A 17,677-nucleotide genomic window follows, 5' to 3' on the forward strand; every position below is an offset into this window, starting at 1 on the left:
TAGTCCTGAATTCCTGTTCTTTCCTGGTTGACAAACCACAAGCAACTGTGACCTCAAACATCCTATAGCCCCTTCTTGAGATGCACACCTGCACCAGAGACAGACAAAGAGAGCTACTTGTCAGTTCTCACTTTTTGGGCAGTGTCTGTTCAGATATGCTCACCACACCCCCATCCTGTTCTACTTCAGTGTTAGAAGGAAATGAAGCCACAATGAGAACTAAAAAGAGCTGTAACACCTTTTGTCCCCTGCCTCCTCACTGCCCTCCCCACACAGAGCTACTCCACCCAAGTCGGGCTCCACTGTGACATTCCTGCCTGAGAAAGGAATGATGAGGTGAGACTACAGTTGCAGACAAGTGACACCCAGAAGCCAAAAGCTTCTGTAAGTACCAGGTCTGCACAAGACCCAAGCCAAAGCAATGGCATTGTCCCTGGAAGAATTCATCTACTCCCTTGACCTCAGGACCCTCCCCAGGGTCCTAGAAATCCAGTCAGGCTTCTATTTTGAAGGTAAGCACCTTCCTGTCTCTGGCTAGAAAATGCTCATAAGGTATATACTCTTGGGAATTTTAGTGGAAATTTTTAACAGAATATATGAATTCTGTTAGAGGAAAGGTGGTCGTCAGAGAAAGTAATTAACTGAGGAATGGTCGAGACCCAATAGTGTTGGAGAAGGGAGAAACGAGATAGGACTCTGAGGGGTGGATAGGGACTGGGAATTGAGTGAAGCTTCTTGGCCTTCAAATAGTTCAACACGAATGATGAATTATTTCTGTCTTTTCTTTGAAATTGTTTGTAACTCGAGGGAAAGTTAAGTTTTCCATATCTATGTTTCTAGAATATAGTTTTTAAAAAGCAACTATTAAAAGCACAGCATTTAGAAAGAAAAATTCACCAAACTCTTAACCACTTCTAGAAGTTGCTTGTATCGGCGCTTCTCTCACTCTTTCTGTAGTGGCCTAACTTCCAATTTCTTGAATAATGGCATCCTTATTTGAAGGTATAGAAGTTAATGTTTACTAATTACAAGATAATTTTTAAAGAATCTATGGCAGAGTTCTAAAGTCAGAGTTCAACTAAGATTATTGAATAAGTTAGTGTGCTTTGGTGTAACTTACTGTATTAATTCAGTAAAAGAGCATTAAGACCTACAACACATACAACACATACCCTAGAATATTTAAGCAGTGGTTTGAATACATGTAAGACAGTCATTTTCTGGGCAAATATGCATTTTTGGTTCCAAGCGTTGTAGAATTGAGGCAGTAGTAGAGTTAAATACAGACAAACTACTGGGAAGATGAATTTTTGGTAGGCAAATCTTTCCCTTTTATAGACAAGATAATTTTTTAGGTATTATATTATGAAATAAAACAAAGCTTGACAAATGTCAGACCCAGTTCATACACACACACACACACACACGCACACACACACACACACAAAAGCACACATACACACACCTGTAGGCAATGAATTGGTGCAGGCAGCCTTCAGTTTTATATAGACCGTTTTGTTTAATTCATTTGTAAATTGATTATTTTCAATCAGACCATATTTTTCCATATATATAACATCATGAAATGTATCTTTGTTCTTAAGCTGGCCCCAAGTCATTTTTTGTCTCATTTTTTTGTGCTTTTGAGGTTTCTCATAAGAAAGTTCTTCTTCATGTTCGGTTTACAAAGATATTTTCCTATGTTATTTTATATCAACTTTACAGTTTTATATTTCACATTTAATTTTTAAACTATGCCATGAAGGGCAGAGGAATCCAGTTTTAGCTTTTTTCCGTATAGTAACCACAATTGCCCAGCACCATTTACTAAGCTAGTTATCCTTTCCCCTTTGATTTGTGTTGCTGTCTTAAAATTATGGTCACATCTGGGTTGGTCTGTCTCTGAAATATCTCTTCTATTTCATTAGTCTGTGTTTTCTCAATTGTGTTGAAGCATTATTTTTGTAACTATGACTCTGGAATAATAGTTCATGTATAAACCAATCTCTTGTTTTTACTCCTTTATTCTAAGTTGATATAGCTATTCATAGACCTTTCAAACATGTCTTTAAATAAATCAACTGATTACTTTAAAAATCCAACTGGAATTTGTATTGGATTATATTGATTTTATAGATTAACTTGGGAAGAATTGAGTCTTACACTAAGTCTTACAAAAGAACATAGTCTCTCCATGTGTTCAGACTATCTTCATCTTTTAATACTTTACTATTATGTTATACCTCAGTTAAGAGAAAGAAGCATACACCTTGACGAATTTTCACAAATTAAGTACATTCATGTAACCACCATCATGGTCAAGGCATAGAAAATTACAAGTATTCTGGAAGTACCATCTTATACCCTTTCTCAATCATTATCCACCATCCTCCCCAAAAGTAACCATTATCATGAATTTTGCCCATTTTGAACTTTATATTAATGGAAAATTATAATATGTATCATTTTATGTTTGGCATATCTGTTCAACATTATCTTTGTAAAATTAATCCATGCTCTTCTCTATCGCTTATTTATTCCAGTGTGTATAATATTCCATTCGATGAATATATCACAATTTATTTATCCATTCCACTACTAATGGACATTTGGATTATTTCCAGTTGGAGATGTCAACAGCAATGTTGTCATGAACATTCTTGTAGATGTGTGTTCACATGTGTATAGCATTCAATTGGGTGTATAAATGAGTGGAATTGCCACATCACACAGTGTGCATATGTCCAGCCTGGGTAGGTAATGGAAAACAAGTTTCCTAAGTACTAATAGTTATACCACTTTACATTCCTACCAGCAGAATATGAGAGCTCGAATTGACCCATATTTTGACAACACTTGATATTATCAGTCTTTTTAAAATAATTGAGATTTAATTTAGATATAACATTGTATTAGTTTCAGGTGTACAAAATAATGATTCAATATTTGTATGTATAGCAAAATGATCACCACATTAAGTCTAGTTAACATTTGTTACCACATGTAATTACAATTTTTTTCTTGTGATGGGAATGTCAAAGATTTACTTTCTCAGCAACTTTCAGAGCCTCGCTGTCTCCTCAAAGACTAGGATTTAATTATGTAAGTGATAAGGCATACCGATAAAGCATTGGGTTTTTAAAAAATCTCCCTGATGATTAAAATTGCAGCCAAATTTGAGAACTACTACTGTAAAATTGGTTCTCCCATTTGTTATTAGCAGTGCATTGGTTTAGAGAGAATTCACATCATTTTAAATGAAGTCTTCTGATCCACGAACCTAGTATATCTGTCTACTTATATGAATAGATCTCTTTTCGCTTCTGTCAATAACATTTTATAATTTTTATTTGTGGAGTTCTTACATTTCTATTTCAGATTTATTCTTAGTTATTTGATTTTTTAAATTCCATTATAAGTGGTATCTTTTGAAGTTTTCATTTTTTCTTTGTTGTGTTTGTTGAATTCTAAGAATATATCTTTAGATTATTTTAGATTTGTTATATACACATTTAAGTTTTCTTTGTATATTGATTGAATCTTATTTCTTCTTTCCAATGATTGTACTTTATTTTCCTTCAGTTGAAGTACTAGCTAGTGCTTCTAGTATAATATTGAATAAGAGTAATGATAAAGGACCTCCTTGTCCCACTCACAACCATAGAAAGTTTTAATAATTTATCATTAAATATAATGTTTGTTTTAGTTTAAAGAAGTTTCTAGTTTTCTACCAGTTTTTTTAAAAGTCATGAATGTATGTTTAATTTATCAAATATTTTTCTATAACTTTTGTGGTGATAATATGATTTTTTACATTGATTTTTTTTGAATGTTAAGCCATTTATTTGTGGAATAAAATCCATTTGGTGATATATCACTGAATTCAGTTTATTCGTTTTAATGAACTTTTGTATTTCTTTTAGGGTGTGAAATTGGCTTATAATTTTTATTTCTTATAACATCCTACTGAGGTTTTTGTGTTGAGTTATGTTGAAATTATAGAACGTCTTGGGTTAAGTCTTTTTCTATCCTTCTAAAGATATTATATAAATTAGATGTCATTTTTAATTTAAATACTTAGTAGAATTCCAAATGAAGCCATTCTGAGCTGGGATTTCTAAAGTAGACATGTTTTTAATTATGACTTAAGCTTTTTAAACAGTAAGGTCTTCCCATCCATGAGCATAGTTTATCTCTCATTAAAACAAACAAACAAACAAAAAGATCATTTTTTGGATCATGTATTAGAATTTTAAAAAAATGTCTCCATAGAGATCTTGTGTATTCTAAGCTAGTTCCTCGAATGCAGACACGTACACATACTATATTGCTGTATTGACAGATATCGTATTTCCTCTGTTCTCACTGGTTACCACTGAAGTGGAAAAATGCAGGTGAATATTATTAGCAGTACTGATGAACTCTCATTAATTCTCATAGTTTATCTTTTTTCTCTGCTTTTCCTAAATAGTTATTGATGTCATTAGAAAATATCGAGTTGTGTCTCTTCCATACTATGTTCTACAACTGTCCATTTTTTCTTACCTTCATAGTATAGTCCAGGGCCTCCAGTACTGTGTTAAATAATGGGAATTCTGAATCATAAAGAAAATGCGTCTAAAATTCCTCCATTAAGTGTAATGCTCTAGAACTGGTGTTTAACTATCACTAAATTAAGCAGGTTCCTATCTATTCCTTGCTTTCTGGGTATTTTCATAATAAATAGGTATTGAACTTAATACTATATCGTTGACTAAGATAATAATGTGGTTTGGTTTCTTTAGTCTGCTAATGTAAATTACCTTTAAAGACTTTTCAAATTGAAGGATCCTTTCATATTATACATATATACATTTGAAATACAGTGTAGGAGTTTGATATTATATTTAAGATTTTTGCATTTGATCATAATTGAAATAAGCTAATAGACTCATCTACTATTTTAGATTCAAGATAACACTAGCTTTCTAAAATGAGCTACATAGATTTTGTTGTTTTCTATTTTCTGAGGTCTTTGCAAAAAAACAAAATGGGCTTTAAACGCTTCCTTTAATTTGGTGAATTCTGTAAGAACTACTGGACATGGAATTTTTTGGAGGGAAATCAGAATTTGGTTTTGTTAAAATTCTGTGTTGTTTTGCTTCTCTCATTGATTTCTGACTTGATCTTCATTATTTTCTTGCGTCCTCTGTTTGCTCTCTTGCTCCTTTTCTAGCTTCCTAGTTTAAATCACAGTCATTTTAAAAACGTTTCTTGCTTCTTGATAAGTGTGCTTAAACCTGTATTTTTCTCTAAATATTTCTTCGTTTCCCATAAATTTTGCCATGTAGTATTTTCACTCTTACTCAGTTCTAAGAACATTTTTTCCTTTTAAATCCAATGGCTATTTATTTGATTTACTGATAATATAAAATTTCCTTTAGCTGTTCTTTGCTTTTAATTACTAATTCTGTTGTATGTTGTTAGAGAACAATAGTCTGTATTATATTATTGCTCCTTTGAAATTGATTCAGGCTTCCTTTATGACATGAAACATGTCCTATTTTAGAAATATTTCATATGAGCTCAAAAAAGCATATTTTGTTGTTTAGTACACTATCTCTCTATATATATCAAATAGCTTGTTTTTAATTGTTTTGTTCAGATCTTGCTCTCACTGCTTATTTTTCTTCTGCCTTACCTGTCATTTTCTGAGAGTGTTATGTGAAATAGTCCTTCAGCAGTTCATTTTTCTAGTTCACTTCTAATTTCTTTCTATCTTTTGTTCCATCATATTTTTGAGGTTGAGTTGTTACATGTGCTTATGCTACGGGGGTTATATCCTCAACTCTATTATTATCATCCTTTTCCCTATGTAGCTTTTTATTAAGTCCTATTTTGTTTGATAATCATATTGCTACTCCAGTTTTCTTTTGGAATATTTTTTTGTAAGCATTTATTTCCATTTTTTTGGTGTCTCTTGTTTTAAGTGCAAGGAAACATATTCTTCCTCCTCTTGATGCTTCTTGTGTTGGTGCAGGCAGTGGAACCAGGCTTCACCCGTGCTGTGGTGATGACTCCATGACAGGAGATTTTTGGGGAATGGAGGTTTGAAGGAACTTGAGGAAGGCAACATGAAGTCATGTAAGGTCCTGTGGTACTGGATTGAATACTCCCAGTTTACAACAACAATGATAATAGGCAGCATGATACACTCAATAGCATGTTGCTCAGGCACTTATTGAATTGCCCTACCTCATGAGATAAGGCATAGATCTGTGTGTTATAAACTCAGGATTTGGCCTCCTGACTGTTTACACATGAGAGATGATTTCATGGTCAACTTACAACATTCAACATTTGCTTTGTCCCTCTCTTAAGAAAAAAAAAGCTTCATCATAACCTTGAAAATTGATGTGAAGTTTTTTTTTTGATGTGAAGATCAATTGAGCTATTGTATATAAAATAGTTAGCAAAATGGCTGACCAATAGAAATCTTGCAGTAAATCTTAACTATTATTATTATGATTACCATAATATTGGCATATTATGAGGAAAACTGATCAACCATTTCTAAAAAGTAAAACTAATTTGAATTCCGCCAACTCCTGCATATCCCACCATAAGTTAAAATGGAGAAAAAATATTAAAAGTTAAAATATTAACAATAAAAATGCTCAAAGAAGCCACAGAAGAGTATTAAACTAGGGACTCTAAAAAATGAAAACATTGGATTTATGAAATAGAAAATTTCCTTCTTGAAAAAAATTACATAAATGTGGATGAAAGACAAACTACAAACTGGGAAAATATTCACAATATATATAGCAGATAGAATGTAAATATCCTCAGTGTATAAGGAATTTATTAAATAACAATAAACAAACATGAATATAAAATTTTTTAATGGGAAAATATATAAAAGGCAGCTTACATGCCAGAATCATATAAAAATTTTCAAATTTACTAACAATAAAGTGCAAATAAAGCAATAAATCACTCAATCATTTCTTAGGTCACAGATATTAAAAAGATCCACAAAACCCAATGTAGGTGTGAATGTGCAGAAATGAGGGGAGGCACAGGCGGTGGGTGTGTAAACGGTTACAGACTTCTTAGGTCTCAACTGGGCAATAACATCCACATATAACATGTACATAAACATCTGACCTCTAGAAATTAACTTAAAATATAATTACAGAAAGCAAAAATTATTATATTACAATGATCATAGCAGCATGTTTTATAGACAAACATCAAGTGAGCCTCAGCATGGACTAGCTTATGTAAATTACAATAACACATTATCAAGCATTATTCAAAAGGCTAGAATCATGGAGGGGATGGGGTAAGCCACTACCCTATTGGAGCTTATGTTCCAGTGGCTGGAACAAATGACAAACAACCCACAGGTTTAAAATATACACAAGTACCATGAAGATCTAAATAGGTAGAGAGTAAAGCAAAGCAGAGGGAAGAGATGATCTTCTGATAGGGTGATCAGGGCAGATATCTCTGATGAAATGAAATTTGAGCAGAGGCCACAGTAAACTAAGCAAATGAGCCTTGCACATTTCTGGAAGAACATTTCTGCTGAGGACAGAGCAAGTGCAAACCACATAACAGATTTCTTCATCTAATTAAGAAACAAAGAGGAGACAGTGAAGATAAAGCAGAGCAATTGAAGGGAAGTGTAGTGGGCGATGAGGCTGAGGACGTGGGGATGTACAAATTTTGTAGGCCTTAAAGGCCATGGAACACATAATTTAGTACAGAGTGGGGCTGGGGAAGCAGGTGGAGACCTCTAAGATAAAATGATCAGGGAAGGCCACTCTAAAGAGCTGATTTAGTAGCAGAGACCTGAATGTTTAGAAGGAATCAGACAAGAAAATATCCGGGAGATGAGTGTTTCAAACAGAGTGAACAGCTAGTGCAAACATTTGGGGACCAAAAGGGGCTTAGTCTGAGGAAGAGAAAAATATCCCTGTACCTTGAACATACAGAAGAAAGTAGAGAGGAAATCTTACGAGAAGAAGTTTAAAGAGTGGGCAAGAGCATTTCAAGGAGTTTAGATTTTATCAGTGCTAATGACCAGTTTGCACCAAGAGATTGACAGGACCTGATCACCTTTTTAGGAGAATCTTTGGCTGCTCTGGTGTTAGTGGGGCAAAAGTGGGTTGAGACACATTAGGACCATGTAATAATCCAGAAGAGAGATCATGGTGCCTGAATTCAGCTGGAAGAGAAATGACCAATTTAGGATATGCTTTGGAGGTAGAAATGTCAGGACTTGCTAATGGATTTGATATGAGGTGTGAGGAAGGGGAAGACTAAAGGATGCATGGGAGGACTTTGACCTAAATGATTAGGTTTGTGCATTTGATAAAGTTCTGAAGATCTGGGGAGAGAGAGTTTTGGTGGAAAAAATAAATTATATATAATTTATTTTTATTTATAATATAAACCTTAATATATCAGTTTCTTTATTGATATTTATGGTCATTCTAAGGCATACAAAATAATTAAAATTGTAAGAGGATAAAGTAAATATAAAATTAATAGTATTTTAAACAGTTTAAATTTTTATTAATAATAAAACCCATTTTCTCTCACAAAAGTTAACTTTGTTATAACATATTAACTGTTATTGAACATTATTGAAAATATTAAACATTTCCATTACTGAATACTTCAATATTTGTAAAAATGTTGATTTAATATTGTGATAGACTGATTCAAAGACATAGCTCTAATGTATTTATTTCAGTACTTGTAAATAATAGCTCTTAAAGATATCTTATAAAGGTCCAGTATACAGCATGTATACACCATATAACATATATGCTTAGGGAAGATTTATCATTAATGTTGGTGGCCATCAATCCATATGTGAAGTAACCTTCTTTATAAATCTGGTTTTGGCAGTTTCTTCAGACAGCAATTGTATGTAGCTGATGACAAGCTTGTACTAGGAATAGAAGTGTCGTTCTGCCATCTTCTTGATAGGGTCTGCAATTTTCAATTCTCAAATGTCTTTGTAGGCATCTTACAAAGTTATTGTCTATTTTGTGAGAGTTGAAATTAGATTATAATAATTCTTAAAACAACTTTACTTGACATATGTAAAATCCATTATATGGAAGTATTGCAAGTATATGAATGAATTAGGACAATTCTTTTAACTCTCATTTTTTTGGAATTCCCAATCTGTCTCAATATATTATGGACTATACATGTCATGTGACCATCTGATGTAGGAATAAATTAAGATTTCTTTATTATTAAATACTAATGGAGTTTAAAATTAAATTTTAGAAAACCTTTGTATTAAATATTAGTATAGGTTAATTTTGTTTATGTAAAAATGAGTATGAATTGAAGGTCTAATATTTTCTTCTCTTATCTCACATCTTGTAAAAATAATTTTCATAGATTTTTCTCTTTCTTTCAAGTACATCATAGAATTGGACTTCCCTACACTTTTGTGGCCATAGGACTTGCATTGGCCAATGTAATGAGAGCAGAAATAAGGTGTATCATTTTGGACTCATGCTTTAAGAACTAGTTCATAATTTAACATATTTCATCCTGGTAGATCATGTCAAAATGGAGCCTTCAACAGTCTGGGTCCCTAAGTAACTATAATTATTAGAGACCCTGCCCTCACCCACTTGAACTGGACATGTAATGAAATGAGAAATATACCTTTGTTACTTAAATCTCTGAGAATTTGAGGTTGTTCTTATCTCAGCATAACAAAATTTCCTTACTGATACAAGTTATATTTATTATGACTGGAACTGCACTTACTATCAGTTAAAAAAATTAGACATTAGACATTCTGGAGAGAGTCATATAATGCCCGGAAAGTTAGTTGGTAATAACGTTACCGCATGTTTATGGAAAGGTGAGTTCGCCTCTCTGTATTCAGGAAATACCTGTTGCTTCTTTGACTATTCTGCATATTGCTAGCATTACCATCTATCACTATTTACTTCATATATGTAACCAGTTTGGTGTTGACTTAAAATTTTTGCAAAAACAAAGTTTGTTTGCATTTTGATCTTGTTCAATGAACTGGATATTGAAAAGAATTCTATTTTTCTCTGTAGAAATAATATGTGCACATGGCTAGAAAGTTGGACAAAGTAGAAGCACAACTATTCAATAACTTCATCAAATAGAGAGAAATATGATTAACATTTTGATGTATTATCTTCTAATTTTTATAGAAGTATGAATTAACTTTTAAAAGGAGAAAAATTGATGCCAATTTTCCCCCCATGCTTTATCCAGAATATCACCACTCGCACTGCAACCTCCATCTTCCCCCTTGGTTCAAATCATCATAACTTATTGCCAGGATTATCAAAATAGCCACCTAATTTGTCTCCCTACTTCTCTTTCACTCCTGAAGTCTATTCTCATAGCATCCAGAGTCATGCTTTTAAGTGGTATGCCAGATTATGCCATTCCTCTGTTAAAGAACCTCCTATGGCTCTGCCATTTTTTCTTAAAATAAGGACCTTACAATGGGTAGTAAGGCCTTTTATTTTTCTCTCCTTACTCCCATTATTTCTCTGAGTTTATTGTTTACTAATCTTCTCCTTCTTGCCACACTGACCTCCTCACTGTTCCTCAAACTTGAGGATATGCTCCAGCCTTAAAGCTTTGCTCACACTCTTCCCTTGGGTTGGCAAGCTCTTCAACCAGATGTCAAGTTGGCTAATGCCTTTCTCTATGAGGCTTACCTGACCACCCTATTTAATATTGCAAATTTTCTGTTCCTCCTTCACTATATTCCCTATCCTCATTATTATATTCTTCATTTTTTTTGAACCAAAACACTATCTTCTTCTTATATATCATGTAGGTTATTATTTATTGTTTATTTTTCTATCCTTTCCCATTAGATTTTTCTTACAGCTTAACTGATGTATAATTTTTTAAACCATAAAATTCATCCATTATAAGGTGTTCAATTCAATGATTTTTAGTAAATTTATAGAGTTGTGCAACCACCACCAATTTTAGGCTATTTCCATCACCTCAAAGAAGTCCCTTGAGCTATTTGCCAATCATCATTGCTTACATTTCCAGCCCCAGGCAACCACTGCTCTGCTTTCTATCTATAAATTTGCCTTTCCTAGACATTTCATATAAAATAAATCACACAGTATGTAGTCTTTTGAAACTAACTTCTTTTACCTAGCTTAATGTTTTTAAGGTTCATCTATGTTGGAGCATATATTAATATTCTGGTGTGTTTTTGTTGCTAAATAGTATTTTATGTGTGGATATACCACATTTTGTTTATCCAACACCAGTTAAAGGTCATTTGTATTATTTCCCTTTTGGAGATAACATGAATAATGTACCATTTTACATTCCCATTTACAATGTATTTGGATTCCAATTTCTCCAAATCCTTACCAAAACTTGGTACTGTCTTTTGTATTATAGCCAAAGGTATCTCATTGTAGTTTTAATTTCATTTCCTTAATGACAAGTGATGTTGAACATTTTTTCCTGTGCTTATTAGCAATTTATTTGTCTTTTTTGAAATGAAATGTCTCTTTAAATTTTTTGCCAATCTTTGTCCTCTTGTTATTGAGCTATAAGACTTATTTCTGTATTCTGGATATTTGATTTGCAAATATTTTCAGATATAAAATTGAAAATATTTTCTTCCCTTCTGTGGCTTGTCTTTTCACTTTCATAATGTTATCTTTTGAAACAAAAAGGTTTTAAATTTAGAAGCCCATTTATCAATTTTTTTAGGGCTCATACTTTTGTTATCATGTTACCTAACCCAAAGTCACAAAAATTTCCTCCTGTTTTGTATTGGGGGCCTACCAGATCACTCCCAGTCTTGTTGATTTTCTAGAAATACAGAGCTCAGAAAACCTGTTATACTCAGAGTTATGGTTTATCACAGGGAACGAATAGAAACTAAAGCCAGCAAAGGAAAAAGGCATATACGGCAAGGTGTATGAGAAAACAGGCACGAACTGTCAGTTATCCTCTCCCAGTGAAGATACATGGATAGTGCTTGATTCGTCTAGCGATGATGTGTCACAACAAGGACAAAGTATTTCCAGTTAGGGAAGCTCATCTGTGCCTTTGTGTCCAATGTTTTTATGGGAGCAGTTACATAGGCATTGAGGATTTGTGTGACTGACCTTAGCTACTGGGTCTCTAGGCCCTCTAGAGATTAAGTGGTATGATCCAGGACCCCAAGTGAACAAAAACAGGCATTCACCATAGATCACATTGTTAGCATAAACTATCTGGTGTGGCCCAAGATCCCAGATATACAGAAACACTCTATCTGGCAGGATATTTCGAGGGCTTAGATGTTATCTCTCAGGAGCCAAGCAAGGGCTAGTCCTTTCTTTGAAATGTGCAGAGTTTGAGCACCCCAAGTAACAGTTAACCCATTACTGCACAGTTTTTTTTTTTACAAGAGTTTTATCTTATCTTTAGATCTAAGATCCATTTGAGTTAGCCAGAATTTTCAAAAGCCTTAATTCCAAGTAACAGAAGAATTAATCAACTTTCTACACAGTTACAAAGCATGCAGGGGATGATTTAAGTACAACAAGCTCTCTCTAGCTGAGAGAGGTGAGGGAGTTAACCAAACAGATATCTGGGTGAATGGCTTTCCAAGTTGAGAGAATATCTTTAGCAAAGTGTTATGGTGAGAGTGTGTTGGCATATTCCAGAAAAAGTGAGAAACCAGTAAGACTGGAAGGAGGAGGAGAGTGAACAGAAATGATATCAGAGAGGAAATGGTGGAGAACCATATATGGTCCTTTTGGATATTGTAAGAGTTTTACTCTTAGAAGAATTGGGAACTTGGAGATATCAATCTACATTAGCAAAAACAACTAAAGCAATGCTAGAACTCTTCTCTTCACTATGACTAGAGATTCCATTAGCCATTTCTTCTGTTTATCGAAAAGAATACTGATGAAACCACGTGTACATTTGCAGAAGTCAGAGCATAGTTTTGCTTAAATAAGCCCATAAATATAATGTTCAAAAGTGCTTCTTATAGCAATTTTTAAATACCATGAAAATGTTCTTCCCTCTTGGGAAAAGTAGATTTGGAGGAGGTAATATTTTTAAATATTGTGTTTTGAATATAGCAAATATCATATTTCTTTTTCCTGCCAAAATATGTTAAAATCATGGAAATTATTCCTTTAAATTGTATATCTACCTCCCTTCATTTCTTCCTTCTATCCTTCTTTCTACAAAATGAATAGAGTTTGATTCTTGCCCTTAAGGACTCTTTAGGCCAGTGAAAGAAGATAGATTTTTTTAAAATCAATATTTGTGAGACAATGTGAAAGGTGCTTTAATAGATGTAAACTGTTTTGAGAACACTGGGAACTTACCACCCAAACAGCTTACCACACAAAAAACTTACCAAGAGGTGGTGATTATTTTTCTGCAGCCTATATAGAAGATGAGCAGGCAAATAAGAAAATTTCAGAAGGAGAGAAAAGTGTTTAGATCATTATACAAGTTTGGAAATTCGAAATATGGTCCAAGAACAGCTCAGGGAATAATAGGTGAGCAGATAATTTGTGGTCATATTTTAAGTGGCTTCTGAACTATAATAAGGATATTGAATTTATGCTGTAATCAATAGGAACCTTTAAAAGGATATTATTTTTATAATGTGTTTTCCTGACTGTAAAAAAGTAAATCATGTTCATTGTAAATTTGAAAATTATAGATGAAGCTAAAGAATTTCTGAAATGTTTAAGGCAAAAAAATCATCTCAGATGGTAGATTAGCCATCCATTCCAGTAGAGGTTAACTAGGTGGATATGAGACAAACAACAAGGAGCTAATAGCAGCTACAAGTAGAAGGGAAAAGACAGGATCGGTGGTCTTTTTGGGAAGAATATTCTGAACTTGACAGTTTATGAGAAGCTGTGAGCAAGAAGGAGGAGTTGATGACAGACTGGAGGTTTCTGGGCTAAGTAAACATGGTAGATGATAAAAATATTACTTATAAGACTTGCCACAAGAGCAGCAGTTGTTTTGGAGATGGAGGCATGATTCAGTCACATTCCAAAGGGTATGAAGCTCCTGTAGGACATTGAGATGCAGATGAACAATAGCCCACAAAAATGAATGTCTGAAGTAAAAAGCATAATAAAATTCTCAGATTTAATATTACAGAATAGTAAGTGCATGAAAGAAGTTTGTTTCAGGGATTGCCCTGTAGTCCATGTGTCAGGTCAGAAGAAATATGTGGATCTCAAAGAACACCAACATGGAAAATATGGATAGAGGAGGAGTTGGTCAAGCCAAAAAAAAAGAAAAAAAAAAAAGTCTCTGTTGGAGGAGAAACAGGAGAAAGTGGGCTAGTTTGTCAATGAAAATAAATGAATTAGAGCACTAGAATGAGAGAGTGTCAGAGATAAATGTTAGTTATCAGCACATAGTTTATGGTAGCTTAGTGATTATGATTATAGTTCTAAATACTGAAGGATTATTATGGGCCAGGTGTCTTTGTATAGATTTGGGTGTGTAAGCATATGTAATACATGTATAAATGTATTTTATATATGTATATGTCTATACATAAATATATGTGAATATAATACAACACATTAATTTAACACAATTTAATTAAATAATACTTTATTCTCATCCATACACAAATTTAGTACAAGTACACATATATATTTAATCTTATTAAATTTTTTAATTAATTGTATTTATAAAGATATTTAATCCTTGGAGTTATCTGCTGAAATTATTATTATTATTTCCATTTTCAAGTCACCTGTTTGCCTATTTGCCCCAGGGATAAAACTTGTAGTGAAGTTTATTCTTGCTCTGCCTACCTGCAGAGTTTACAAAATTCTATAGTGAATCCTATCCTTAAAGAACCATCAATGCTTTTAGAAATTTTATAACTATTTACTGTTTGACTATACAGTTGGGTTATAAACATACACAAGAAATAACTTGTATTAGATAAACATTTGTTTTGTCTTTTTTTTTTTTTTTTTTTTTTTTTTGCGGTACGCGGGCTTCTCACTGCTGTGGCCTCTCCCGTTGCGGAGCACAGGCAGGCTCCGGACGCGCAGGCTCAGCGGCCATGGCTCACGGGCCCAGCCGCTCCGCGGCATGTGGGATCTTCCTGGACCGGGGCACGAACCCGTGTCCCCTGACTCTCAACCACTGCGCCACCAGGGAAGCCCTGTTTTGTCTTTTACTATCTTATTACTGATTACTGGTTACAATTGCAGTTTGATAAGTATTGAAATATGACATTAAAAAATTAAACCGGTTAGATAAGTATATTGAATAATGATACATGGTGAATTATACATTATATGAACATGACTTTTATTAATTTGATGCATATATAAGAGTTCATATGGCAAAAAATTGTGCTATTTTAATGCCGACATAATTCTTTTATGGCTAATTGAATTTAATTTTCTTCAGTCTTAATTTAATCAGCTAGGGATATGGTAGTAAAATCAGTGAAAATTTGAAAATTATAGCATTGTATTCAACTTGCATTTATTCATATTTCATAGGCTTTAAATTTATTTATTTTATATTTATTTTTGGCTGTGTTGGGTCTTCGTTTCTGTGCGAGGGCTTTCTCCAGTTGCGGCGAGCGGGGGCCACTCTTCATCGCGGTGCGCGGGCCTCTCACTGTCGCAGCCTCTCCCGTTGCGGAGCACAGGCTCCAAGACGCGCAGGCTCAGTAGTTGTGGCTCACGGGCCCAGTTGCTCCGTGGCATGTGGGATCCTCCCGGACCAGGGCACGAACCCGTGTCCCCTGCACTGGCAGGCGGATTCCCAACCACTGTGCCACCAGGGAAGCCCTCATAGGCTTTAAATATTAGGACAAAAGAAAACTTTTTTCACTTTTTAATATGAATTCACAATATTGATATTGGTTCATACAGATCAAGAGAAATAAAATTATGTAAAAATCTAATGAAATATGGCCTGTCACATTCTTAAAAAAGAATTTCAGCTAACTGAAAACAGAGCACCAGTATTTCTCTACATGAGCTTATATTTATCATGATTTATTAAAGACAAGAATTACATTTCTAAAGTAAAATTTGCTACATATTTACAACATATTCTGTTGAGCTTCACAGGTTTAAAACTGCTGTTGATTCTGGATGACCTAAGTTCACAGAGAGTGAAAGTTGAATACTTCTTATATCTAAGCTTTAAAATTAAGTAAAACATTATATCCCAATATTTGAAATTGATAATATAATTTATTAAATAAATATAAATTTGCTCTATTTGTGTCAGTGGTATATGGTTGGACACTAAAATGACTGTCAGAATAGAATTTGGCAAACCTAAATGTTCAGTTTTATTTGAAAAAATGTTGATTTGGTAATATGCAAAAATTACATTCATTAAGGCATAATCTTATTTGAAATGATGTTGAATTTTTTCCTATAAAAACTTTGGAATCATTTTTTGTCTAAGGCTTAACACTTCTAAGAGCCAAATTGTAGCTGCTGTACAATTTGGCTCTTAGATTGCCTTTAGGCCATATACTACAGATCAATGAATTACCCTTTCAGTGTAATTAAACATTACATTTAAAAAAATAGAATCAAAATATTTGAAGTTTAAAAATGTAAAAGAATTTTTAAAGTTTAGGGCAATTTTGTGTTTGTACTTGAATGGAACACATTTTTCCCTAAAACTTAGCTGAAGCAGGCCTTATTTTAGGAAAAATCCCTAAAATAGGTACATTAAAAACAAGCAAAAGAAGCTCAGATAAGATAATATCAGTTGTATTATTTTCAAAAGCTGTGGAGGAAAATAACTGCCAGCAAAATTTTTGTGCTGTTTACTTAAGTGGAACTGTTCCAAAATGTGGGCATTTTTGTACAATGGCACACGTTATTCACATCTATTGTAGAATGTTCATACTTAAAATTTTCTAACTTAATTGTTAAGTACCAACCTTGACTATGCAATAAAAATATTAAAAAATGGAGAGCTAGCCTATGTTTTTACATATAATCATATAAATATATTAATATACTTCCTTCATCTTATAAGTATAAAGAAGTGACTAAGCAATAAATTAAGTAAAACTTGTATTTTTTATTGGCTGCTAGATTTTCAACTGCTGTGAAATAGACATTATGGTTAGGATTATTAACTACCAAATTCATTTGAATAGGTACAAATTATCACTCAATTATTTAACATTGAAAAACACTAAAGGAAAAGAAAATGAAAAAACTTTGCCTTACATGTAGTAGTTTATACTTTTGTATACTATAATACTAATAAATTTTGTTAGGCCCTGCTAAATGACTGGAGTAAGCACTGAGGATGGGAGAGAAAGTAATTTCAAGTAAGGTGTTAAAAAAAAATCTAAAAAATTATTTTTAGAAATGTCTATCTTTGATGCAGTATTCAAAGTCTTGAATTTGAAAACTTTACATTTTAATTGGGACATCTACTTTTTCTACTTCTAATAAATATTTGGAAAGATTGCACCTTTTTTAAACTAAAATTTTAGTAAAGCTGTTAGATGAAATTTACTTAAATGAAACAGAACTTTTTCATGTGAAATAATATTTTTAAATGGCAAAAGACATTATTTGAGAAGATTTTGTTGTTTTTTTTTTTTTTTGCGGTACGCGGGCCTCTCACTGCTGTGGCC

General features: G+C 33.2%; 1 protein-coding gene across 1 annotated transcript in view; it reads left to right on the plus strand.

Annotated features, from left to right (window-relative positions):
• The first annotated feature begins 421 nt into the window (after positions 1-421).
• The window catches only part of THEMIS (thymocyte selection associated), a 178,491-nt gene continuing 161,235 nt past the window's right edge, over positions 422-17,677 (plus strand). Inside the window, exon 1 of the mRNA XM_028494728.1 lies at positions 422-512. Within this exon, the coding sequence (XP_028350529.1) occupies positions 422-512 (91 nt within the window). The remainder of the gene's footprint in view (positions 513-17,677) is intronic.

The sequence above is a fragment of the Physeter macrocephalus genome, chromosome 10 (assembly GCF_002837175.3).
Source record: "Physeter macrocephalus isolate SW-GA chromosome 10, ASM283717v5, whole genome shotgun sequence".
Lineage (NCBI taxonomy): Eukaryota > Metazoa > Chordata > Mammalia > Artiodactyla > Physeteridae > Physeter > Physeter macrocephalus.